Raw genomic sequence first — 27,693 nt, 5'->3', positions numbered from 1 at the left:
TGCTAGAAAGTTAATGGCTGGGGGAAAGAGATCCTCCTCAACCCTCGCTTCGGGAGAGTTTCTGGATTCCCTGAAGTAAAATAACGCAAATATCCTGAAAGAAAGATCCCGGACGGACGTTTAAGTCAACAAGTAACTCGTTAACACACGTAATCGTGAACCTAAGTATGCAGGATGCAGTAGCCGGGACGGCAATGCTGACGGACGGCTTCGAGGACGAGATTGACTCGGTGACTCCTCGCTCCCCAGCGGCAGGGATGGGGGTAGGAGCGACGCCAGGAGGAGTCGGACTAGGGGGCATTGGGATTGGTGTAGGTGGGAAGAAAGTACGTTTGTACGGCGAGCCTGGCGGGCCTGCTGCAGAAAGACTGGATTTCAAACTAGCGGCCGCGGCCGTCCTCTCCTCGGGTCCAGGATCCGGCAGCGACGAAGACGAGGTTTCAGAGGTAGCTACGCTAACCTGAGCTAAGCTAGTTAGCTAAGCCTAGCACAGAGCTAGGCAACATTCCTCTTCTTGCGCGAGCTGGTTGCTAGCGAATTAGCTCGCAGTTGGCAACCACCCCCCTCCCAGGCCGCTGAAATTACGTAAAATAAACCAGCACTCTACTCGAATAACACCTCCTTTTCACTTCCAGGTGCTTATGAGGAGTTTTGATGTCGATAATGTTTTGGTTGAGACACAAGCAGTTGTTCACTGCTAGCCGGCTAATATGTTTTATTTATGCCGCGCAGGCTGTAAGCACGGCCTAGTTCAGGGTGGAAGCGACGACGGCCTCGCTCGGTGCTGTCGTCTCGCAACACCCATCACAAGTTTGCAGCTCTTCCAACAGCTTTCCAGCCACAGCAAATGGAAGATGTCCGTGTAAAAAAACCCACGGACATACACCGGCCAGCTAACTATCTGCCATTTCGTAGTTGTGGTGCAATTACGTCACTTTTCCAAATCATGTAAATTAACTCTGATCGGCTAACTTTTAGATACGTTTAGATTATGCTTTTCCTTGCGGAATTATCCCAGTTTTCGACAGCTGGTGTTGACAAATAAGTCAGTATGTTTTCCCCTATCTTTAGCCTCTGTTGGTCAGATAGCCTAGACTACCACCGTGTCAACTTGATTAGCGTTGTCACAATTGAGAGTTCATGTTGAGAGGTGTCCCAACTTTCCATGTGCTGGCAGCTACACACGGTGGACAGGTGTGATGGCATCTCAGCTAAACATACTGTCGACATGTTTCAGGTCAGCTACGACGGGATGCATTGATTATCCAAAATACTTGTGTCCACAGCACGAATGAGATGTACCCAAAAATGCCTCGGTAGATGGCAATGTGACAAAATCACATCTTGGGGGATTTAGTCAAAATTATTAAAAGCTTACCCGTCAGACTCACCAAATGCCATGTCATAACCAAACCGCACGCCTCGTCTAATGTGAGCTGGTAGTTTAAAGACATTAAGACATCTCAGCCATACTATTGTCATGTAATTGAGTTGACTATATCATATGACCGTGGCGGACACAAGAATGGGAGTTGTCAGACTGCTATTTGGTAAATATTTGATTTGCACAAATCTATCAAAGGTCTCAGTTTAATAACATTTTCATGGTAACTTAATAACAATTGTCATCTAAAAAGTAATGTTGCATTCGCTGTCATCAAGGAGTTTAGGGTGTGGAGGGAATCGTCACTGTTGCCCTTTTCACAGTACCTGTTGAGCCGTCTCTATTGTATCTAACTAATATCTGACCCTGAGGGAAAACCTGTCTGAAACGAACCACTGCCATGACAGTCAGACGAGTAAAGATGTCAGCTGATACCAGTGCCAATATAGCTTATCATTTCCATCTGAGCATCAGCTGTTAAGTTGCAGAAGAAGAAAATATCAAGTTTGACAGCCCCATCTCGGGCAGTTTAATTGAATCAAATTGCAAATGTATGGCCTGTGTGTCATGTTTCTTCACTTACCCAGCCTACTATATAAGCTTGAAAGGGAGCGTTTGTTGTGGTGCTTTACTCCAGCGGAGAACTTGCTGCTCTGGGCAGTAGCTAAAATCTGAGCCCCAGGATTAAGCAGATGCCATTCTAGGCCTTTCCAGCTCTCTGGATACCAACACTCTGGGAACTGTAGTTCATTAATAGTGAAGACTGATGTCCATTGTTGATTATAAAAGCCTTTGTAGAGCTACATCCCCCATGGGTTGTTGTGCTCTTGTGTTCCTATCGTATAGCTGAATTCCTCCACATTGCTGAATGCTGACTCTCTCCCAACATTTGCTCTCAGGGCCAGGCCCTAAAAGCCTGCTGCAGCCTATGGATTTATATAGCGAGATCTTTACTATGTCCTTTTTTTAACAGAAGTTGTTGTGGAAACTGGAGAATGACCGTAATTTATTTAAATTTTTTGTAAAATCTCACCTTCTGGGTAGGATGTTTGCCTAAATTAGTTGTAATTTATGTCATATTTGTCCTGCACACTATAGCTAATGTATACTTAAGGATAAATGATTGACTTTAAAAAAAATACATTTTCCCCCACAATTTATTAAAGTTACGTGCATGGAATGGTGTAAATTCAGTCATTGGTGTAATTTAGGTGTTTTTTTCTTGCTGACACTGTACCCCTGTAGATGAAAATCAAAATATTATCTGTGGAAAAGTTTAATCTGAGGAGAGGACTTTGAGAAGTGTTTTTAAAACAACAAGCTCTAATCACTAGTTTTAATTTGGCCTCTTGTTACAGTCTATTTTTTTTCTTCATGTTGTTACAGTTTTGTTTTTTTATCTGGCACATATATTTAGATGAGGTTTTGAGGTGTATTTCACCTGTGAACCAAAATATGCCATGAACCATTTCCACAGCTACTCATGATGATAATAAAGCTACATGCTGTGATCCAAATACAAACTAGCGACATTAGAACAATTTAACAGGAATTAAAGCTATGCTGACTCTGAAAATAATGGGCTAAATGTATAAGTTTTCTGTTGTAATGTTTATATTGTTTAAATAGTGGACACATTACAGTTTGTCAGTTTTAGTACTTTAGTACAGTACAGTAAAGACTAATACTGTACAGTATTTTTGATTATGAACAAATAAATAACCAAAAAATGTAAATTTTGAGTAAGTCTAATCCTATTTATATGGAACAAAATATTAATTTGACATAAGAAAAATATTATACTACCAGTAAATAAAACATTGTTTGTTTAGTAAAATTAATGTTATCTTGACCCACTTGAGGGGTTTTAAGATAAAAATGTCTGAAAGACTGTAATACATGATAGCCAACAGGGCCAAAGCTCAGGTATGAGACTGTGGTGCTGTACTCGGGCAGCTGACTCTCAGCTGAATCTCTCCATGTGTGTAAGGGTTGTAATTCCCGGCCGTAGCACTTCCTATGCTGTGACTCGCTTATCCCTGTGCTCCTTTTTTTCCCTTCCTCTGTTGGACAGTAAATAAACAAGGGCAGCATGCCTGGTCTTTTTATAGCTAGTGTATTTGTGTGTAATATTTATATTACTCTGTATACAGGGAGCACTTTTATGCAGAATTATTTAAATAATATGTGACGTTCTAAGCACCATTATACAAATGTTTCCACATAGTTATTTTATTCTGTTATGAATGTACTTGTCCAGGCTCTTGTCTCCTCCTCTGTAAAGGAAGCTAACAATTCTTCTTTTACACTCTTGCTCTGTCTCTCTCAGGTGGAGTCATTCATTTTGGACCAGGAGGACCTGGATAACCCCATCATGAAGACAGCATCAGAGTTGCTTTTGTCCAGCGCCACAGATGGAGTAGATTTGAGGACTGTTGATCCAGAGACACAGGCGCGACTTGAAGCTCTACTGGAAGCTGCAGGTATGGCGGCTTTGTCTGAATTTAATTCAGCTTTACAAGACTTGGTTCATGTTCATTTTTAGTTGACCAGTACTCTGTTGGCCACACCTACTTTGCTCTAACCAGTTTTAATTTATGCTAAATCTTCCTGTGTCAGTTCTGCTTATCCCATTTCCAATCCAAACCAAAGCTTGTATGAAGCCTGGGGCTGAAACAGCAATAAAGAGGAGGTGCTGCTTCTGCAGGTGTCCTATCATCACATAGTTTGAAAGTGATTTGGGTAAATTAGTTTGATTAGAACTTGTAATCTAGGTGTAAGAAGGACTGTGTAGATTAATCCATTAGGGCTGGGTGTCCTGGCCTCGTTTGGGCTTATGAACATTACCAGGCAGATTAACTCTGCAACGCGCTTGAGCCTCCGCAGCATGCAGAGAGCCCGTGTTGAATGGCTAATGGCTAATCTCATCGTATTCCCCCTTTCTCCCTGACTAGTCAGAAAAGAACAAGTGGCAACTTGCATTATCTGTCTGCTTCAGGTCGGTTACAGCAATAACAATAATAATGATAATACTAATAATGTAATTTGTTGTAATTTTTTCTTACACTGGATTGTGAAGAGTTTTATATAATATCAGCAGAGAGAGGAGTCATTGTCAGTGTTGTGGTCAGAAGATTTGGACAGCCTCTCGTCATTCCCAGCATGAACAAAATAAGCAAATACTAGATCTGTCGAGACCACCCGGGAAGATGCCAAATGTCTTGCGATATCTCCTGGTTCGAGACTTCAGACAGTCATTGACTGTGTCGGATTTGCAACCAAATAATTAGAGATGCACGATAATATCGGCATGTCATCAGTATCAGCTGTTAAAGGCTTTAAAATGAAATATCGCATCAGCCGAAATGAACATTTCTGCCGATATGACAGGCCGATTTGTGGCCTGGCTGACGCTTCCCTCTTAGGACTGTTTCACCCTGATGGTCCTGGTGCTTCCTCTGGGAGCTCCAGTTCATTCAGCTGCCCGACAGATCCCACTTTAACCTGAAATACAAACTGGGGGTCGGTGCTCTGGTTGGCTCCAGATGGCGAGCATAGGCTACCTGGCTGTGATTCGCTCCAGCCATGCTGCAGCTAATGCTCTGTGTGACATTATCTTGCTGCTTACAGTCGATCAAATTAAGCTTTTTGTTCATGTGGGTAATAAAGAGAAGCTACCCAAACCTTTTGCTACAAATGTTTACTGACACTCAACTCTTGATGGATATATTACACGATTGTGCAACAGATCATTACACGTTGTGATCTATGCCACATTTAGTTAAGTAAGTTTATTTTAGGGATAGTACAAGACACCTGAATTGGCTTGACTTGTAATGTGCAGCTGTACTGTATGTAGATAACATATAAATACAAGTGTGATCAGGTTAAAAGCCTTGGTGGTGACATCTGTAATTCTTTGAAATGGGTGACATAATGGAAACCTGCCTTGTGTTGGGTTTGGGAGTTTACTGTGTGAAAGATCAAGCCTCTTGCGTTGTAAAAAGACAAATTAATGCCAAACAGAGTTAAATATAAACAATCTACGTACAGCATACAAGACAAGTCGGCATATGTGGATTATTAATGAAAGCTACTGTTACTCCTAAACACACTTGGTTGACCTTGGGCTAATATTTCTCTTCTCTGTACTGTCTTGTAATGTGAGGAGAAAAATGTCAAATGGGTTAGGGGTGGAAACGGCAGTAAGGTGTGCAAAACATAGAAGCAGTATATCAGCGTTACATCATATTTTGACTAGGGCTGGGCGATTATGGCAAAAATCAAAATCACGATTAATTTAACTTTCACCCTCGATTACGATTAATGAATGATTATCTCCACCCTTGATGAACAATTATGTATTTTCACAGCTTCTTTTCTTTTGTATTTTACATTACTGCCCTCACACAATATTTAGTGATATTTATACAATCTGTTCATTATTATTCTGCCATGTGTTTTATCCACCTTAACCAACAACTAGGGATGCATGATGATATTGGCACGTCAGTGGTATCGGCCGATAAAGGCTTTAAAGTGAAATATCGGCAGCGGCCTGAACATTCTGCCGAATTTGTTGCCTTCTCCTCTGCTGCCTGGCTGTGCCTCCTTCGCGGACAGTTTCATCCTGACAGTCCTGGCACCTCCTCTGCAGGCTCCACTTCACTTAGCTGCCCGACAGACCTGCGGCTTCTTCCCACTTTAACCTGAATAACAAACAGGGGCTTGGTGCTCTGGTTGGATCCACACATAGAGCCAGGGCTAGCCGGGGGGGGCTCGTACTGTGGCACTCCTTTTTCACGCATCGGAGAATATTAGCATATGCCGTTAGCCAATCAAGGATTCAGTAGGTTAGTAGTGTGATGGAACACACATGACAATATGTTAAGCGCTGTCAAATAGAAGAATCAGTGGAGCATGTCATTTTTCACTGCCATAAATACTCTCGATAACAAGAAACATTAAAGAAGGAAATCAGAAAGCTTAGAGTGGAAGAAATGAGTCTACAAAATGTATTAGCCATCGGTTTAGTGAGCCTTTTATGTTTTTTCGGGAGAAACTGTGCTGATCAAAAGTGTTTGTTGAAATCAAGGGGAAAGGTCGTACCATTTAGACATGCAATAATGTTTGTTGCTTTTACTCAAACAGAGAATGGGGGTGTGATGAATAGTCTGACGTTATCCGCTCTAGCGCAATGTTGATGTGTCGTAATGGTAGTGATATTATAGCCTAACCTGTTGACTTATAAGGAGTGGTGGGGGGATTGTTTCTTACATGTATTGCAATGTGGATGTGGATGAAAAAAAGATTTTCTAAATGTTAGTTATTAACGTGATGTTGACAGAAAGAAAAAGGTGGAACTTGACTGCGAGGGCACCACCCTGACAGTTTGCAGCGCACACACGCTACAGTTATCCTCCAATTAATCTTCCAAAAAGGCAGCGATTGTAAGCAGGTTTTGATGAAGTCGTCACTCAGAGAATAACATTAGTTTAAAGCAGCAAACTCAATGAGACCAAACTCACACTGTAGCTCAAACCAATTTTGAGGTGAAGCAAATAACTCGGTGATCGGTCTTTCTTACCTCACTCAGCTTATTTTGATGACTGTGGCTCAGTTAAAATCTGAATAATAAATGCCAGGTGCAGCATGGTAGGGTTAAAGCCCAGTTCACACCAAAGATTTACTGCCACACGAGTTGAAACTTGCAACTACTTGCAAGATGCCCGTGTGCAAAACCTGCCCGTTTACACCAATGCAACTATACGTTACACAACTAAGATGTTGTGTAATTTCCATACCAACGACCCTCTGCACTTGCGTTCTAATGGCTTGTCAGGCTTTTTTGGTTGCATAGAAGAAATTTTGACCAGCTGACTTCACTACGAGCTGATTGGCAGTTGCAGTCGACGCCAGCAGACGGCTTCACTTGTCATTCATTTATATGAACTTGGCGTTAAGTGCACAGACCACATGGACGTCGCCATACACAACTGCTCTTTAGGTTCATGTATGTGCAGCAGCGCAATATGCAAGAGGGCTGAGTGACGGTGACTATAGGTCAGTGGGTGTGGTGATTATTAAATACTCTCTTTCAGCCAATCACATCACTGTTCTCGTAGCTCTGAGTTGTGCCAGTGACAGTTAAACGAGATAACGACATCTAAACTAACAGAAAACGTGTCTGGATGGTTCAGAGAGTCACAACATGACCACTCATCACCACAAACCTGCACCCAAAGACAGATACAGTAGTTTTATTTTCATCAGTTAATTATTATAATAACAATAGAAATAAAAAATATAGAGATTGATATGGTAAAGGAGTTATACCGATGCAATGTCTGCAATAGTTATAATGTATCTCACCTTGTAAATGGTAATAGTAAATAATGTTGCACAACAGTGTTTGCATCACGTGTGGAGGATAAAAAGAAGTGGTGCCACTTTTACTAAAGCGAAAGTTGGTAAAAAAGCTGATGAGTGCCGCCAACCCGACGTCTCCTTCATAACAAAAGCCAAATATCCACAGAATAACCGACCAGTCTGATTTGTGTGTGTGTGTGTGTGGTTACACTGTAACAGTCTGGTGTCATCAGGCAATTCAACAAAGGCAAACAGGTAACACCTGCACGATGCTGCAGTGACAGAGAATCACTCACTTTCATTTAAAGATCAGTGCAGACTGATTTACCAACTTTTGTGCTTTAACCACATTATTTTCTATGCCGATTTTGGTTTTAGAGTGTTTAATTGAAATACATAATTTATATTTCAAGCATTAATCTATTCCTTCAGCACATCTGCAGCAAGTGTTTAGTTTGAAACACAGGCACTTGATACAGTATCAATGAAAACAAAAAGATTTTATGAGGATGACGAATCACTGCATCTTTCTGTTATAGTCAGACATCATTGTTCTGTTTTAGCAAAAACTTGCGTTGTCAGGAAATGGCTCATAAATATGAAATAGTTTAAAAATGCCAAAAAATACTGGAGGGCAGCTTTAATTGTACCATGCAGCACATCTGTGTGTAAATTAGGCTTTACATGATCAGGATTGAACTCCATGAGTTTCCTTGTGCCACCCCTTGCCTTCTCACTGTCACGGCTATACGGACAGGTACTGTCTGAAGTCGTTTGCTTTAGCATCCTCTTCGGTGTTTGTTTTTTGTCCACGCTCCATTTCTTAAAGTTGGCATGCTCTTCCTTGTGTTCCTTATCCAGGTGCCTGATTTAAATTTGTGGTGTTGAAACATTTTGCAGATGCTGCCCCACGAGATACTTTAGTGTTGCACAGATTGTAAATAGCTTGTGTTTTATCCGTCTCATTTACTCTGAAGAAATCCCACACCACTGACATGTTTGTTTGAATCCGACAGCTAATGATTCAAGATTCAAAAAACTTTATTGTCCATCACATTGTGACAGGGCTCAAAACTAGCTGTCGGATTCAAACAAACATGTCGGTGGTGTGGAACTTCTTCGAAGTAAATGAGACATAAAACACAAGCCATCTGCAAAAAGTTTCAATCCGACATTGATCGGATCGGCGAATTAAGACATTACAGCCGATCTCACAAATAGGATAAAATGCAAAATATCGGCCGATCCGATATAGCCGATCAGATTGGAGGAAAGTGTAGTGTAAATATCTGCATTTGTTATGTTTCCCCACTTATTTATTCAAATTTTTCCTTTTAATGTGTCGCCCGTCTGTAGATCATACTGTAGACCAGTGCAGGCCTCACCAAGGACCTTAGGACCCCCTGTGTGGCCATTTTAAAGAGCTCAGCTAAGATCTAAGACATTTTCCAAGTCAGACAGCAAGTTTATAGATTTACAAATAGCTACTATGAGAGCAGTGAAATTCAGTGAGGTGCAATGTCGACTTTCTTGCTATTTGGCCTTTTCTTAAACAAAAGTTGGCTAAAAAATGTTAATTTGCAACTTGGACAAAAATGTTTACTCAGACCACATACTGTGTTATTGGTACAGTGGGTGTAGACGGCTCAGTGGTTGGACAGTAGCTACTTCCAGTTAAAACACAACAAAAAAATCTGCCTCAAGTCACAGTCTTGACTTCATTTAACTCAATGTCCATTTTTCTCATGGTGAAAAGATTAGGTGTGCGTAGGTTTATTTGAGAAACCTAATCAGGCGGCCGGTTGTTTTTGTGTGAAGAGTGAAACCGTATTGTTTATAGAAGTTTACAAATAAAGCTTCTTAAAAAAGGTTAGAAAAAAAAGAAGGTCACACTCAGTTTCTTTGTTTTCGTCTGTAGTATTTACGTATGTTCAGTCTATGTACTGGGTCAGTGAACTCCTTGCATTCTCTGAGATAATGATACACAGTACAGTAAATCATTAATATTCAACTTCCCCGACCTCTTGTTTCCTCTGCCCGTGGTACCATTGCGAAGTCCTTGTCTGTGAGCTGTACTAAGTTTAGCTCGAGTCACAGGCCCAGTGGTAAAAACACAGGAGGGACCACAAGGACTGGAGCCCACTTCTGCCTGGCTAATGGATGGGTTGAAGATGAGGCCGAACACTTCAAAGCCAACAGTTTTTTTTTTTTCTCTTCCCTCTTGGCTTTTCTTGCTTTAGTTTTACATGCGCTGTACCCCACACAGGTAGACAAATATTTGAATGATTTTTGCCAGTTGGGAAATTGTTCTTGTTAGGTCTTCTGAAAGAAGAATGTAGGTCATTAGCAAAAGTTGTTTTTCTTTTCTTCATGCTTGCTCTTCCCTCTCGTTCCCCTCATTGGCTTTTTCTCCTCCTTCATGACGAACACACACACGCACACACACATAAACACATTTTTTCTCTCATATTGCACCTTGTTTTCCTCTCAGCTATGCCTTTTTTCCCCTCATGTTGACCACTATCTCCAGTTTCTGTTTCTCTCATATTCACTGCCTCTCACCCATCTATAATTCACTCAGGACAAGACTTTTTTCTCTCTTCTACCATTAACAGCCTGAACTTAAATACTTGCTACAAGTCCATAGAACTAACATCACCTTCCTCACTATATTGTACTATACTTATACTTACTATATTTTTGACATGGTCAGAGTTCAGTTTGGACCTGGACACACCCTCACTTGCCCAGTGGATTTTGTTTTTGTAGCTTGTACCATTTTACCCAGTCAGTGCCAAAAATAGAATCAGAGATGGTGTATTGAAAGTAGTGGAAAATATATCAAGCCATATTAACAAATGCTTGTGTGTGTTTTCTGTGTCTGTGTGTGATTTTGTTTTTTCTTCCTTCTTTTCCTCTTTGTGTATGCTGCTACTAACCCTGGATTGGATTGGCTGGACTGGACTTGCTTCTTCATCTGGTCTGGTGTGGTTGTGCTCCCATGTGGTTTGCCTTGCCCTATGCACCTCTGCCTTTTTGGTGTTCGGCAGGCATCGGTAAACTGTCCACTGCCGATGGTAAAGCTTTTGCAGACCCCGAGGTGCTACGGCGACTGACGTCATCTGTGAGTTGTGCCTTGGACGAGGCAGCAGCAGCCCTGACTCGTATGAGAGCTGAAAACACACTCAACGCCGGCCAAGCCGACAAGTATGTATCTCGCCCGCACTGACAGTGGCATATGTCAGTTTATCTTGTATCATAGAGGATGAAAATTATTCATAAGTTCATATATCATCATTCTCATTTGTCTCAAGTCTGAGTGGCATACAGTATGTCTGCATGTGTGCGTGTATGGGAGGTGGTTGCGTAATTGTGAGGCGTATGTGTGTTCACCTGTCACAGTGGCAGTAATTGTAGCAGTCTGGTTATTTTCAGCCGTAGTTTAGCAGAGGCGTGCTCGGATGGAGATGTCAACGCTGTGCGCAAATTGCTGGATGAGGGACGGAGTGTCAACGAACACACAGAAGAAGGGGAGAGCCTGCTGTGCCTCGCCTGCTCGGCTGGCTACTATGAACTTGCACAGGTATGTGAAAGCAAGGGGTGTGTGATTTGGCATAGTTAATATTATGAATTAATAGCATATACTCCTCTAAATAAAAAATAAATCATGGTATTAACTAATTGATACTGTATTAATACTGAGCTTCCCTCTACATGTTTTTTAAAATGTATATTTCATCCTTCATCCAGGTTTTGTTGGCCATGCATGCCAATGTAGAGGACCGGGGCATAAAGGGGGACATAACGCCACTCATGGCTGCTGCCAGTGGAGGTTATGTGGACATTGTCAAACTGCTTCTGGTCCACGGAGCAGACGTTAACGCACAGTCCTCCACAGGTTAAACCCCACTCACTTAATTTGTCTATAATTATGAATATTTAATGTTCTGTCCCTGTTCTGCAAGTTAGAATCTGTTCTTTTTTTTTTGTCCTTCCAGGTAACACAGCTTTGACGTACGCATGTGCCGGTGGCTTTGTGGATGTGGTGAAGGTGCTGCTTAAAGAGGGTGCTAACATTGAGGACCACAACGAGAACGGACACACACCTCTCATGGAGGCAGCGAGTGCTGGCCACGTGGAGGTGGCCAGAGTACTCTTGGAGTATGGCGCCGGCATCAATACACACTCCAATGAGTTCAAAGAGAGTGCTCTAACACTTGCGTGCTACAAAGGTCAGAACTTTGATATAGTCTGCTGCCTTTATTATGATATTTAGGTGTTATATTATTAACATGCTCTAATGCATTATTTTTGTGTTAACATGGATTTCTTTTCCACTGCAGGTCACTTGGATATGGTGCGTTTTCTATTGGAGGCTGGAGCAGACCAGGAACACAAGACAGATGAGATGCACACTGCACTGATGGAGGCTTGCATGGTGAGCATCTGACCCAAATCATTACCATGATGCTTTCTTCTCAGGGTCATTTCAGATGGCTTCTTAATTTAAGTTTTACTTTAAATTTGATCCTCTTCTGGTGCGCCAACGTGACGTAAAAATTTGTCACCACTAACTTGTCATATTTTTAGGTGATATGAGACTTTCTTTGTGTCACAGTTGGATAATAAACCCAGTAATAAAGGTATTCCAATAGGAGTGTAAGCAAACTCCTTGTGTTAACTGACTGAAAAACGATCTTATTAGTGATGATGCTTCTGTGAATGTAGCTGAGCAGCAAGGAAATATTTCGAATCCAAACATTGTGTGTGTAAAGATGCATCCGAAATAGACTTCTAGCAAAAATGATCCCGTATATTTATTCAGGTGCTTATCTCTACATTCTTTGTGTGTCTCGCTGTCCCAGGACGGCCATGTGGAGGTGGCGCGGCTGCTGTTGGACAGCGGTGCACAGGTCAACATGCCAGCTGATTCCTTTGAGTCGCCCCTCACCCTCGCAGCCTGTGGAGGACATGTGGAGTTGGCAGCCTTGCTCATAGAGAGGGGAGCAAACCTGGAGGAGGTGTGTAAAGAGACAGAGACACTTCAACACCAACACAAGTCTAGGAAAGACCATAAAATACCAGAGAAGATACTTATGAATACCTGCTGTTTCATACACACTATAGTGATATATTTTTGTGTTTCTGTCTCTTTGACAGACTGTCCAGTCATTTGGGGTTTTGAGGTTAAAATATTTTAGAAACAGGAACTGTGTTAGAACAAGTGATGGGAATTTAATTTGTTATTGACATTTAAATGGCATTTATGTAACCAACTAGACAGCTGATTAAAAAACCCCATCAAAATAGAGAAAACAGGACAAAGATTAGTGAAGAAAACAGAATATAGTCACGTAGCAGTGAGGTAGTGGACATAAAATGCCAGACCAAATCAGCTTTAGGTTTTAGTAGTTTCTGTGAGAATACACAGACACAAAAGACAAGTAGAGCTCTACACCACAGTGAGTCATACTCGCCTCTATGTTTTCTTATCTGCCGATGCTTCTGTTTGTGTCCAGGTTAATGATGAGGGCTACACCCCCCTGATGGAGGCAGCTAGAGAAGGCCATGAGGAGATGGTAGCACTGCTGCTGGCTCAAGGTAAACAATCTTTGGTCCTAGATCTGGGAAATGGAAGCATAAAGTGAAATGCCATTCCAGCAAACAGCGTACACATATTTGGATTTCTTTGGAATAAGAAGTCGTCTCTTTGTATTATTCTGCATTTCAGATGAAATAAGATGTCCAAGAAATGCAAATCTGTCAAATCATATTGATCCTAGTCTATTGTTAACCCTTCAAAGACACAGAATACTGATATTACATTTGTGTCATGCAGCTGCGTAGTATACAGGACAAGGGAAGTGCAAAGTGTAAGAATTTGTGCTTTTGTTCTGCTGTCCAGGTGCTAACATCAACGCCCAGACAGAGGAGACCCAGGAAACAGCTTTGACTCTAGCATGCTGTGGAGGCTTCTTGGAAGTGGCTGACTTCCTCATCAAGGCAGGGGCTGACATCGAGTTAGGCTGCTCCACTCCTCTCATGGAGGCTGCACAGGAAGGCCATCTGGAGTTGGTCAAATACCTTCTGGCTGCAGGTGAGCTGGAAGAAGCAAGGCAATGACCTGGAGATCTAGAAGAACAGAGACATGAAGAGTAGGCCTAGTTGAATTTAAAAAATTAAATTCTATTGTGATTACAATCCTAATTTCATGATTTTGTCATTCAGGTGCAAATGTTCATGCCACCACGGCGACGGGGGATACAGCATTGACGTACGCATGTGAGAATGGCCACACTGATGTGGCGGATGTGCTGCTGCAGGCTGGAGCCAACTTGGTATGCTTTTCACTTAAATCCTGTTTGTCTCCTACAATTGTTTGTTTAATGTCTAGATAACAGCAGTAAAGTCTTTTCTATGCAAACGTTAAATCGATTGAACTGGAAACAAGCTATTGTATGAGGAAAGTTTTCCTGTAATATTACAGCAGCAGTTTTTCTTAGGCGTTAGATTATTTGGACTTGTATAGCTCATAACTTCTGGGCTGAGCTCAGCTTTAATTAACGCGTTTGCTCATCTTTGCTCTCCAGGAACATGAGTCTGAAGGGGGGCGGACGCCCTTAATGAAGGCAGCAAGGGCGGGACATCTCTGTACAGTGCAGTTCCTTATCAGCAAAGGTATGTTATGTACCAGATGATCAGATAAACCAGTTTAAATGTACTTTTAAGGACATTTGAAACACTAAAATACTACTGGAATATCTTTCTTCAGATGTAGATTGTTACTACATGCTTTACAAGTGATCATTAGAAGCTGATTTCTGATTTCACTGCAGTGAATTTAAATATGCAGGATCCTTTCACTTATTTGGGACTCTGTTTCTGTAAAACTATAATATGTAAGTCCTGGTACCCAGTCAAATCTGATGCATAGACTGATAAAAAAAAGATTATTTTTACACAGGATCTGCTTAATCAGATTCCTTTTTTGCACCCTCCAAGTTTTCAGTTATCTGTACTTCAATTTTAAGTTTCCCTTAGTTACTGTTTTTTGTTTCATTGGTCAAGTTTGACTACATTATTAATATAGTTGGTAGATATTGTATGGAATATAATTATTTGAATCAGCTCAGCCAAATCAGACACAACATTGACAACATAGTAGGTTGTTATTTATAAATTTGGTTTTATTGCATAGAAGAGGCTTCATCATTTACAGTCATATGCAAATCAGTGTGAAAATACTAGAGAAAAAAGGGGAACAGGATTTTATGGAGTACAGTTTGTTTCTGTTGTTTTAGATGTCATGAATTAATTGTCATTACTTAGAGCAGTTCAGATGTTCATTGTTGTACTCATTCTGCTGAATTAATATTTGCAATTAGTGTTGGAGAAACTACATTTATGAGTTATGCCTAATTAATTTGAGTGAGAGACCTCAGGACTTTTAGTTTGTAAATGGAGTAATTAGACTCCTGTTCCTCATACACAATGAGTTGATGTTTTTTCTTCTTCCTCTTCTTCATCTCATGTCCAGGTGCTAATGTGAACAGGGCTACAGCCAATAATGATCACACAGTGGTGTCTCTGGCCTGTGCTGGAGGACATCTGGCTGTGGTGGAGTTGCTGCTGGCACATGGGGCGGATCCCACACACAGACTCAAAGTAATACACAGACTTAAGACAAGTGAGCATATTTATGATCTCTCTTTTGTGTCTGATAACACATTATTGACACCATGTACGTCTTCCCTTTCGTAGGATGGTTCGACCATGTTGATAGAAGCTGCTAAAGGTGGCCACACGAATGTGGTGTCCTACCTGTTGGACTACCCCAACAACATCCTGTCTGTCCCAGCCCCTGATCTCTCCCAGCTCACTCCCCCCTCGCAAGATGCCTCTCAGGTAAATTGACCAGCAATAAAGCCTGCATTTAGAATCTGCATTCGGAAGTTGTTTTTGGTGATTTAAACTAACACGCCCCCTTCTGTTACAGGTTCCTCGTGTCCCATTCCAAGCTCTCGCCATGGTGGTGCCCCCTCAGGAGCCTGACCGAGCCCCATCAAACATCGCCACACCCCCACCTGTCTCCAGCAAAGGTAATCAGTGCTACAATTCCTGTCACTTTTTCAGTAAACCCATAAAGTGGGTGAGCTACAGACTTGATTGAGCTAATTGTCTCCTCTGTTTAATGGCATTTTATTGTTTATCCACCCTAATCCTCACACTGTCTCATATTCAAATTCAGGCGCGTCCAAACAGAGACAGGCAGCCCTTCAGCCCAGCGTCCCCAGCTCAGTTGTCCGGGGGCCTGAAACAGAGCCTCTGCCGCCCTTCCACCTGTGCCAGCCTCTAGAGTGCATTGTGGAGGAGACAGAGGGAAAGCTGAACGAGCTGGGCCAGAGGATCAGTGCTATTGAAAAAGCCCAACTTCAGTCGCTAGAGCTAATTCAGGGGGAGCCGCTCACCAAAGACAAGATTGAGGAGCTGAAGAAGAGCAGAGAGGAGCAGGTAACCATCATCTAGTTAAAAGCCAATCTCATTCTTCTCTTTAGTATGTTAAGTGAAATGGATGTCACCTTTTTAAAGCAAATTCACACTTAAATGGTGCTTTACATGTATAGCATGGTATCAGAAGTTAAGTCTGGTCAAACAAGGATGTGGCTGTTGTCCACTTAGGTGCAGAAGAAGAAGAAAATTTTAAAGGAGTTGCAGAAGGTGGAGCGCCAGCTGCAGCTGAAAACACAGCAACAGTTCACCAAAGAGTACATGGAGGCGAAGGGCTTAAAGGAGGAGCAGGAGGCCGGACAGAGCCAGGGTCCGGGCCCAGGGCCTGGATGTACGACGTCTGCTCCTGGGTCCCTTCCCACCACACCAGGTGCCCAAGTACACACCAGCTCCGACACAGATGAAGAGGCCAACAGAGATGGGGATCAGGATGATCAGCCAGGAGAGGATGGGGAAGAGGTGACACCATCTACAATTTAATTTTGTCATTTTAAAAATAAATGTTTGACTCCTTGAACACAGTGTTCGTTGCCTCCAGATGCTTAAGGTGTGTCCTGTTGTTTCAGGAGGAGGATGATGAAGATGATGAGGAGGGTTCAGAGGATGAGGCGGATGGCGAAGAGGACGATTACACCAAGCTTCCTCAGGTGGGCACAATTCTCTACAGGGATGGGCCACAGCCGCCACAGCAGCCTCCTCTGCCACCTTCACCGCAGGCCCAGCCCCAACCTCCCCCTCCACCTCTTCAGGCCTTCGTTCCTATCCAACCCCTGCCAGACTACAACCCTGCAGACTACCCGGGAAGTACCAGCCCAGAGCTGCAGAGGGTATTGGTAGGGCAGCAGATGCTGGGCCAACAGCAGCAGGGCCAAGGTCAACAGTTGGCTGGGTTAGGCCCAGGAATGATACCTCAGCAGGCCCCCGATGGGCTCATGGTAGCCACACCTGCACAGACGCTCACAGACACGCTGGATGACATCATGGCAGGCAAGTGCAAAATGTTTTGCAGATGAATTGAAATTGACTTTATTTGTTGTCTTACGGAATGTGAAATCCCTGACCTATATGTTTGTAAAACTTTTTTTTTTTTTTGCCATTTCAGCTGTCAGCAGCCGCGTGCCCATGCTGAACACTACAACCTCACCCACACCCCTGTCCCAGCCGCCCACACAGACGCCTGCAAACATCGCCTCACCACCCTCTGTCCTACCCCTCTATCCCTCTGTTGACATAGATGCACATGTAAGACACTTTGACATTTTTGCCACTTTTCCAGTCGACAGTGATCTTAAAGTTGTCAGTGCATGTATGCACACAGTGCTGAACCCTGCTGAGAAACTTTGATTTCTCCACAGACGGAGAGTAACCATGACACGGCGCTGACACTGGCATGTGCAGGAGGACACGAGGAGCTGGTGTCTGTTCTCATCGCACGAGGAGCCAACATTGAGCACCGGGACAAAAAAGGTATGTAATGATGAAGAATTATAATGAAATGGGCACATGAAAGGGACTCAACAGTATAACTGACAATAGAAAGCTCTGCTTTAATGATTTTGATCAAAAATAGGTGTCTCATGTTTCTGTACTCAACAAGCCTTCATATTCCCTCTGTTGTCACAGGTTTTACACCTTTGATCTTGGCTGCCACTGCTGGCCACGTTGGAGTGGTGGAAGTGCTCCTGGACAAAGGGGGTGACATTGAGGCTCAATCAGAGAGAACCAAAGACACACCCCTCTCCTTGGCCTGCTCTGGGGGGCGTCAGGAGGTATAGCCATTCATGATGATTGAAATTATTCACTATATTGACACTTCTTTGGAGCATTCTCATGACTTCAACTATATTCAGCTGCATAAATATCAACTATGTTATTCAGGTGGTCGAGTTGCTGCTGCTACGGGGAGCCAATAAGGAACACCGCAATGTTTCAGACTACACACCTCTTAGCCTTGCTGCCTCTGGGGGTTACGTCAACATCATTAAGATACTCCTCAATGCTGGAGCTGAGATCAACTCCAGGTGAGAGACAAGGACCTCAATATTCACTTTGGCCTGTTGGTATGAGTGGAACATGGTTACACATGGCAGGTTTAATATAAGGAGGAAATCATTCTTCAGAGGTTGAATGTGACAAAACTTTATGTTCGTAAAAGCAAATGAGTTTGTCAGTTCTTTTAAAGTTGATCAATGTTACTTTGGAAAAAGGGAAAATGCATGTTGTGCTGCAACCAAGACAAATGCCACTGATAATGTCATCTATCTATAAATGACAGGAATGTCTGTCTGTCTGTTATTCGCATATCTCTCGAACCGTTCATCCAATTTATTTCAAACATGACAGGTGTCTTGCTACGGGCACGAGTAAGTGCAGTGCCAAGTTTGACGTTGTTTGGATAAGAAATGTAAAATATATAGATAAATATATCGGTAAAAGAAGCACACACTTGCTGTTGCCGCTCTAGCTGCTGGCCACTCCCCCTCTCACACAGCACACTGAGCGCAGCGCAGGACCAGAGTTAGAAAGGGTATAATGCAGTGGAGGTTTGGCAGCTAACATGGGAAACACACTTCAGACCCTCAAAAAAATGGATGAAACTGAAAAAACCCCGAATGTCCGAGGCTACTTGGTAGTAAAAACATACGCAGGCATCCCAACTCTCCCGGGAAGTTCCGGGAGTCTCCCGCATATTGATAGCAGCTCCTTGACGCCTGCAAATGAGATACAATCTCTCAGAATCTGGATCGAGCAAGCAAGTGTGCGCTGTAGAGAGTGTGTGAGTGTGTGTGTGTGTGCGCTGTAGAGAGAGTGTGTGTGTGTGTGTGTGTGTGTGTGTGTGTGTGTGTCTATCAATGCAGCACGTAGCTCTGTGTTGCTACTTATTAGAGCAATCACACCCCCCCATCAGCACGGACCTCCCTGAAATTACTTCTTGTAGGTTGGGATGTCTGCACACACAAAAAAAGATTTTGCACAGGCACTGCACTAGTTAAGTAAAATAATTGATTGTCATGATCATGTTGCTCTTTTAGCACACATAAAATCCTTAGAAAGGCTTAAATATGCAGCCTGACTTGATTAAAATGCTAGAATCTCTCAACATATTTATTCAATGTTGTGCCTCTTAATGAGCATTAATATGCAAACTTATAAAATAAAAATAAATTAATTAAACAGTTGAATGTTTCATTGAGTTTTTGGTCTCTTGCTAATATACATATTTTTTCACTTTCTCCTCAGGACTGGCAGTAAGCTGGGAATATCTCCTCTGATGCTGGCAGCTATGAATGGTCACGTACCTGCAGTGAAGCTGTTGCTAGATATGGGCTCGGACATCAATGCCCAGATTGAGACCAACAGAAACACAGCTCTGACCCTAGCCTGCTTCCAGGGAAGAGCGGAGGTCGTCAGCCTGCTGCTAGATCGCAAGGCCAACGTAGAGCACCGTGCTAAGGTGAGGTGTCTTGATCACATTCACCAAAGCACGCAGAATTTACTTATCAGACTTGATATTAATTTAAACTCTTTCAGGCCTATATAGGCTGCGCCCATTATTCTAACTGGGATGGCCCATTGTTTGACTGTTAGACATGTCTTCTACTCAATAAATGCAAACAATACACTGCCCTTTTATTTTTGACACTGTGCTGGCTATATTAATAACTGATTCCTCACTTCATGCAGACTGGTCTTACTCCTCTGATGGAGGCGGCATCAGGAGGTTATGCAGAGGTGGGCCGAGTGCTGCTAGATAAAGGCGCTGATGTCAACGCTCCCCCTGTTCCCTCATCCCGAGACACTGCCCTCACAATTGCTGCCGACAAGGGCCACTACAAGTTCTGTGAGCTGCTTATCAATAGGTAAGCGCTCTGTTCTGTCTCTGTTTTGTTTTCTTATGGGATGATCCTCTGGCAACAGTTCAACAATTCATGCAACAGCAGAAACGACAAAGTATTCATCCTGTTTCCCAATCCAATGAGCTGTAAAGCCCCTTAACATGAGTACTACTTCCCGTTTTTGCAGGGGTGCTCATATCGATGTACGTAACAAGAAAGGGAACACACCTCTCTGGCTGGCAGCAAACGGCGGTCATTTTGACGTGGTCCAGCTCTTGGTTCATGCCAGTGCTGATGTGGATGCAGCCGATAACCGCAAGATCACCCCGCTCATGGCTGCTTTTCGCAAGGTGTGCAGAGTAATCCTGATTTTTAATGTGTTGGGCCACATTTTAACAAACCTCTTGTCACTAACCATTTAACCTAATATTTTAGGGTCATGTAAAAGTGGTGCAGTACCTTGTGAAGGAGGTCAACCAATTCCCATCAGACATTGAGTGCATGAGATATATTGCCACCATTGCTGACAAGGTAGTTATTGATTTCCCTCTCTGTCATAAGACTACAACATTTATTGGAATTGACAGACGATCACAATGTTTGCAGAGCTGTAACTCCAGCTGTTTGTCCTCTGTTATTGCAGGAGCTGTTGAAGAAGTGCCACCAGTGCATGGAGACCATTGTCAAAGCCAAAGACCAGCAGGCAGCTGAGGCCAACAAGAACGCTAGCATTCTCCTAAAAGAGCTCGACCTAGAGAAGGTAATGTTGGAAAATATGGCTGTGCTTTGATAAGTCAAAGCATCCTCAATTGACTTGACGAACATGCTATTTACACAGCCCTTTTTAATGTTCACAGTCTCGAGAGGAGAGCAAGAAGCAGGCCCTGGCTGCCAAACGTGAGAAGCGCAAGGAGAAACGCAAGAAGAAGAAGGAGGAGCAGAAGAGGAAGCAGGAGGAAGAGGAAGGACAGAAAACTAAGGAGGAGTTCTCTGACATGCAGGAGCAGAAGGAAGATTCGGCTGATGGTAACTTTTTATGACTTTTGCTCTAAGTTTGGAGACTTTTAAACAGCTTTTGAAGACTTAAAATGATATTGTACTGGAATCAAGTGGTTGGTAATTGTTCCTGTCTCAATGTAACTTCATTATTTCCCCTCAGAATCAGAGGTACCTATTGAGCCTCCCAGTGCGACTACCACCACCACCATTGGTATATCTGCCACTTCCACCACCTTCACTACAGCTTTTGGTAAGAAGCGAGCAAGTGTGGCCACTACCCCAAGCACCAATCGCAAGAACAAAAAGAACAAGACCAAGGACTCCTCGCCTAACGAACCCATCATATTACAGGATCCGCAGGTGAGCACTAATTATTTTGAGGGCAATTGTGTTTGTCTTTGCTGGTTCACAATCTGATTTCATATCCAGACTAGAAGTACCTTTTTATCTATGAAAGAAAGCTGATTATTTTTACATCTGTCTGTCCATCCTTTTTCTTAGGTTGCACTAGCACAGCACAAGGCTGACAAGAACAAGATCCATGGAGAGCCACGGGGTGGTGGCGGGGGAGTGACTGGTGGCAACAGCGATTCTGACCCCTTGGATAGCACCGACTGTGCCAGTGAGAGCAGCAGCAGCGGGGGCAAGAGTCAGGAGCTCAACTACCTCCCTGACCTCACCTCATCCGCCTCCTCCTCCTCCTCCTCTTCCTCCTCCTCCTCTTCCTCAGCCCCCTCTTCAGGAGCAGCCCAGGCCCTTCTGCCCGGCCCAGAGAAAAGACACTGTCCTCAGCCTCTGACAGAAGGCAAAGTGGATAACAAAGTCACAGTCTCCATCTCAAAACCAACGCAAAAGTGAGTTTCTCATGGAGCAGAGCATTTAAATCATGTGAAAGTGTGTGTGTGTGTGTGTGTGTGTGCACTAGGTAAATCAAATCTAGCTTTTAATGTGTGAACTATTGGGAATAAATGTTCTTAAATTGCAGACCTGTTTTCACGTTTACTTCTAGCTTATTTTGAAATGTATTCCAGGTCTCAACCAACATGACATACCAGATTTAATCTTCATTATTGTGATCCATATTGAACATGAGCTTTACCTGTTTTGTCACAGAGCTCCGGACATGAGCGACTCGACCTCCAACTCCCTGCCCTCTCCATTCAAGACCATGGCTCTTCCCATCACCTCACCCAACAGTAAGCTCAGCCTCACAAGCCCCAAGAGAGGCCAGAAAAGAGAAGAAGGTTGGAAGGAGGTTGTCAGAAGGTCAGTGGTTCATTTAATTATTTTAAAATATCTACATGGAGCCAGTTTTGGATTATTGTATACATCCTGAACATGTGCAGGGCTTACATACACAGCTTGTCTTTGTGGGCACATAAAATGACATTTGACTCCTTCTTTTCAAGATCAAAGAAGCTGTCTGTGCCAGCCTCCGTGGTGTCTAGGATCATGGGCAGAGGAGGCTGCAACATTACAGCCATCCAGGACGTGACAGGAGCGCATATTGACGTGGACAAACAGAAGGACAAGAATGGGGAGAGGATGATAACCATAAGGTAAAATTGATGCCCCCTGGTGGACTGTAAAAACCACTGCAGCTGCAGAATAACAGATGGTTAGATTCATAAAACATGTCAGCCCCTCTTGGATAATGTCATTCAGTCCCACAATGCAGCAGTCCAACAACTTGGTTTAAAATATGGGGACACTTGGTTCAATGTAAGTAGAATTTAGGAAATAATAATAATTTTCATCCATTTTGCTTCTCGTTATAGTTTGATAACTCTTGAAAGTAAATATGATGTTAGAGTCTTCACCATATCAGTACCATATACACTAAAACTGCTGGAGAAAATATAAACAGTTCTGCTGCAAAAATAAAATGATCAACATTCTTAAGCCTGTGAGCTTTGGTATAAGTTTACCTACACAGAACGGAGGATGGTAGGTTGGGGAGATGCACTCAGTTACACACACACAGCAGAGACTTAATTCATATGTTGATCAGGCCAGCTGGATTCCAAAAATGAAGTTTCATATGCAGCTCTGATCTCAGCTTGATGGAGGTGTCTCCTGCATTAAATAGTAAACACATTTTTACTATTGTTTATACATAGTTTGCACAAACAAAACTAGAGCTGCAATAAAAAGTCTGATTGCAAGAAATCAGAGCTAGGACAGATAAAACAGCTAAAACTTGAAGACATCAGCAGAAGATTTAATAACTGCATCTTTTAAAGTCCGTTGGAGAAACTGGCTTTTGATCAAGTAAAATAATTTAACTTCAGTGCAACCTACCAAAAGCTGACCAGAAATGGGACCATACTCAAACTGGTTGTGTTCTGTGTTCACAAAATTGCATTGAGCAACACTGAATAGCAATTTCAAATTTCAACCATCCAGCTCTGCAGGGGGGCTTTTGGTTTGTCTTAAAACTTCATCAATTAATTATGTCATGACTTAGATTTGTTGCACTTTTTAACAAAAGCTCATAGTCTTCTAAATAAAGTGTCTTTTGTTGTTGCAGAGGAGGCACAGAGTCTACAAGGTATGCAGTCCAGCTGATAAATGCTCTAATCCAAGACCCAGCCAAAGAGCTTGAGGATCTGATCCCCCGGAATCATATTAGAGCCCCAGGCTCTAAAACGACCTCAACTTCCTTCGCCAGTACCACAGGGGCTACCAGTGGTTCAACCACTGGGCCAAAGGCCCTCAGCTCGTTGGTCACCTCAACAGGCGTCTCGTTCCAGCCCTCCTCATCCTCGTCTTCGTCCTCCTCTCAGGCTGGGGGAAAGATTGGGAAGGGGTTGTCATCAAATGTCAGACAGCCTTTCCCGGTATCTCTGCCCCTGGCGTACGCCCACCCCCAGCTGGCTCTACTGGCTGCTCAGACCATGCACCAGATCAGACACCCTCGTCTACCCATGGCTCAGTTTGGTGGCACCTTCTCTCCCGCCGCCAGCACCTGGGGACCCTTCCCTGTGCGACCTGTGAGTCCCGGCAGTGCTAGCAGCTCCCCCAAACACAATGGAGGAACCAACAGCACCGCAGGCCAGGTCAGATCCAACTCGACCCACAGTGAGCACAGCAACACAGCCAGCTCAGGAGCCCCAGTCACGACCACCAACACCGCCACCACCAGTGCTCCTAACACATCTTCAACTGCAGCCTCACCTCATACCCCTAACCCCACCCCATACAATCCCCAACCAAGCATCCCGACTCCCTCCTCTGTTAGAAAACAGCTCTTTGCCCCTGACCCCAAGCCTGCAGGTGTCACGCCTGTGTCTGTTGCTGCCACAGTTACTAGTGGCAGTAATGCAGTACGAGGCACAGGGTCTCCTGCACATCACAGTTCCACTACAACTACCGCTAACGCCCTTCAGCACTCAGTCGGACCCAGTTCACAGCCCCTCCTCCAGTCAACTAAAACGGAGCCCGCTGCTGTTGCCCCTCCTGGAAAAGACAAGCCCTCTCTACCTGTAGAGAATCAGTCTGCTTCTGTCAGTGAGAGCATCAACTCTGTGGGTTTCACTCCCCCTGCCATGGCTTTACCTCCCAAACCAGAGCCTCGGCAGCAGTTGCCTCCCCCTCCCTCCTCTGTACCGTCCACAGAGGCTCCGCCACCCCTCCTCAACCCGCAGCCCAGCTCTCACCTTCCCTCAGTACCTCCTCCTGTTCTCTCACACAATGTTGCACATCCCAACAACACTGTACCCCACTTCTCTGCCCCTGCGCCCAGAGTCTCCCATCGTATGCAGCCACCAGGGCCTTACTATCCCCTTCCTGAGCAGCAGCAGCAGCAGCAGACGCAACAACAACAATCTATGTTTGTGCCCTTCAATGCTCAGCAAGAACCCCCTAAACAGACCCAAAACCAGACGTCCCAGCCCACAAGTTTGCCTCCACAGGCCCAAGCTCAAGCCCAGTCTCAGGGCTCCCTTCAGGTCTCTGCGAACCTCGGGATGATAAACGGTTCCCAGATGCAGCATGTGGCCAATGCAGGCAAACCTCAGATACCCCCCAACTTTGGTCCTGCAGGCCTCTTCAATTTCAGCAGCATCTTTGATAATAATAGCCAGGTAAGATAAACTGACCTCTATTACATACAGATGAGCCTGACATCACATTTAGATTTTGAGCTGTTTGAGCTGCAGTGATATTATTCATAAGTCGTGTGCTCGAAAAATCAATGGGACGCAAGCATGTTTACACACATCACTTACAATGTGGGCGCTATCACTTGTGCTTGCCTTGCAGGTGGGAAACAATCAGGTGTGGGGTGCATGCCATCTGCCTGCTCGCTCGCCTCCAGAGCAGTCGTACTCGGCCCCACCAGCCTACATGAACATGGGCCAGATGGAGAATATGATGCAACCACCTCCTCCAGACAGCTCCAAAGCCCCTGGATACCGTTCTGCCTCCCAGAGGATGGTCAACAGCCCCATCGGTATGACTGATAACCTTCTTAGTGTTTTCACAATCATCTTGTTGATTTGACCTTAACAGTAGTTATTTCTATTCTAAAAAGGCAGGTAGTGTGAAAGATTATATGCAACAGATTATAATGGATATGTAATATAATAAAAGATAAACTGAACTATAGTGCTCTACACTGAGCACTGGTCTTGAATTTACTTGTAAGGTCAAGTTTTAAGATGCAGTTTGCTTTCTTATGTGCTCTGTATTGAACTTTGTCTTTTATTGTCTCCACCTACAGCGTTGACCAGCTATGCCACCAGTATCTCTGGCAGTCCAGTGTATCTGCACGGTCATACAGGAGTTGGCACGCCCTCATTCAGCAGACAGCACTTTTCCCCTCATCCCTGGAGTGCATCCACATCAGGTGGGAGCCATAAAGGTTTTTAGTTTTGTTATTTTCTTCCGGCTTTTCAGACTGAGATTTTTCATGAACATTTTGTATATGCTATTCCTAATCTGTATCTTCTCTACCAGGTGAGTCTCCTGTACCGCCTCCCTCTACGGTGTCATCCTCGACCCTTTCCACCTCAGCCGTGCCACCGCCTGCCCCGCCTAAGCCAGGCAGCTCCTCGCAGCAGGACCGGAAGGTTCCCCCACCCATCGGCACAGAGCGGCTGGCCAGAATCAGGCAGACGGGTTCAGTCAACCCACCTCTCCTCACCACCAGCTACACGGCATCAGTTGGACAGGGAGGCATTTGGTCATTTGGTGTTGGCAGTGCTTCGGGTGAGAGCAAACTTTGTTTTGGCATTTGGTTTTTGTTTGTTAAAATTGATACAACAGATAAAATGGTATGAACAGTCATTATGTAAATGTGATTTAAGCATCAACCACATATCTCAAACATTTTCCATTGATAAAGTTGTGTAACCTCTTGTGTGTCTTGGTACAGAGGCCATGTCTGGTTGGTCCCAGCCCCTGATGAGCAGTCACATGATGCATCCTCAGATGCAGGCAGAGCAGTCGGCCTTCTCTCAGCACCAGCCGATGGAGCAGGACGACACCGGTATCGCAAACCCTGCTAACAACTACCACCAGGCTCAGCATATGCCCAACAGTTACATGGACTTCCCAAAGGTAACACAAAGTTATAGCTGTGTACAAGATTCAACCATGTTATTATTATGGTTATTGTTCTTATTCTTTCATCTTTATAACCATATATCTGTCACTGTCTGTCCAGGGAATGCCTATGTCGATGTATGGTGGAACCATGCTGCCCCCGCATCCTCCGATGGCAGACGGGCCAGGGGGACCGATGTACAATGGTTTGCACGCAGGTGACCCCGCATGGAGCCCCATTATCAAAGTGGTCCCAAACAATGCAGATAACTCAGACCCACAACAGCAGGTAATGTCTTCTTTTCTTAAACCCATATTGTCCAATTATATGCTTAGAGTTTAACTGTATAATATATATATATAATAACATTAAACTTGATTTGTTTTAACACATCTTACTTTTCTCTCCCTCTAGGTGTGGCCTGGTACCTGGGCACCTCATGTGGGCAATGTGCACCTGAACCACGTCAACTAGACGGCGTCCACAGCAATCAAACGCACACAGCATGACCCACAGCGCAAAACATGAAAAACCAACTGACTAATATGACCAATTAAGACAAAGAAGAAAAAAAAGAAAAAGAACATGTTAACTTTAGTAGAGACCTGAGAGTGCAGAGCAGGGGTTGAAGAATTGGACGTTGACACCATTCTTTGATGTGCCTATCTCAAACAAGGAAAGAGGAAATTGGGCGAGAGCTGTTTATCAGTGTCCCGATGATGCAAACAAACATGCGCGATCACCTGTTCAACAGGATCCATTCTCTGCGTAGTTTAGCGATTTTGACTTAAACCCACATACACCGTTCTTGGGCTGCAGGGGGCTCAACATGAAGTAGCTATTTAAACTTGGCCCAGAACTAGATGATGATTACCTAAAGAGAAAGAGAAATCAGAACCTTTTAGAGTGGTAAATACATGTATAATTGTTTACATACTAAAAAGGGTTAAAATGAGAGTAAATTTCATGTCGTATAGTGGCTCTACTTTATGTAGCCTGTATTAATGTGAAATATTTACCTTAATATTCAATAAAAAGATTGAAAAGTA

General features: G+C 43.7%; 1 protein-coding gene across 2 annotated transcripts; it reads left to right on the top strand.

The window, feature by feature from the left end:
• Positions 1-27,693, top strand: ankhd1 (ankyrin repeat and KH domain containing 1). Of its 2 annotated transcripts, none has more exons than XM_053323367.1 (39): positions 1-446; positions 3,714-3,867; positions 10,804-10,960; positions 11,189-11,336; positions 11,504-11,651; positions 11,752-11,985; positions 12,097-12,191; positions 12,619-12,774; positions 13,273-13,354; positions 13,659-13,850; positions 13,982-14,091; positions 14,344-14,431; positions 15,291-15,418; positions 15,515-15,658; positions 15,750-15,852; positions 16,002-16,264; positions 16,439-16,720; positions 16,828-17,248; positions 17,364-17,503; positions 17,617-17,728; positions 17,885-18,030; positions 18,140-18,282; positions 19,502-19,715; positions 19,946-20,121; positions 20,285-20,447; positions 20,533-20,628; positions 20,741-20,857; positions 20,955-21,123; positions 21,257-21,456; positions 21,598-21,950; positions 22,210-22,362; positions 22,506-22,655; positions 23,627-25,181; positions 25,360-25,549; positions 25,820-25,945; positions 26,056-26,307; positions 26,474-26,658; positions 26,765-26,932; positions 27,059-27,693. In XM_053323367.1, exons 1-39 carry the CDS (start codon positions 168-170, stop codon positions 27,116-27,118), a joined length of 8,052 nt encoding a protein of 2,683 aa, XP_053179342.1. In that variant the 5' UTR covers positions 1-167; the 3' UTR covers positions 27,119-27,693. The 2 variants fall into 2 exon arrangements, with proteins under 2 accessions (XP_053179342.1, XP_053179341.1); XM_053323366.1 differs by having other exon boundaries at positions 16,433-16,720.

The sequence above is a fragment of the Scomber japonicus genome, chromosome 8 (assembly GCF_027409825.1).
Source record: "Scomber japonicus isolate fScoJap1 chromosome 8, fScoJap1.pri, whole genome shotgun sequence".
In the NCBI taxonomy this organism is placed as follows: domain Eukaryota; kingdom Metazoa; phylum Chordata; class Actinopteri; order Scombriformes; family Scombridae; genus Scomber; species Scomber japonicus.
The sequence above is the reverse complement of the archived record's forward strand: the minus strand, read 5'-3'. Positions and strand labels throughout refer to the sequence as shown.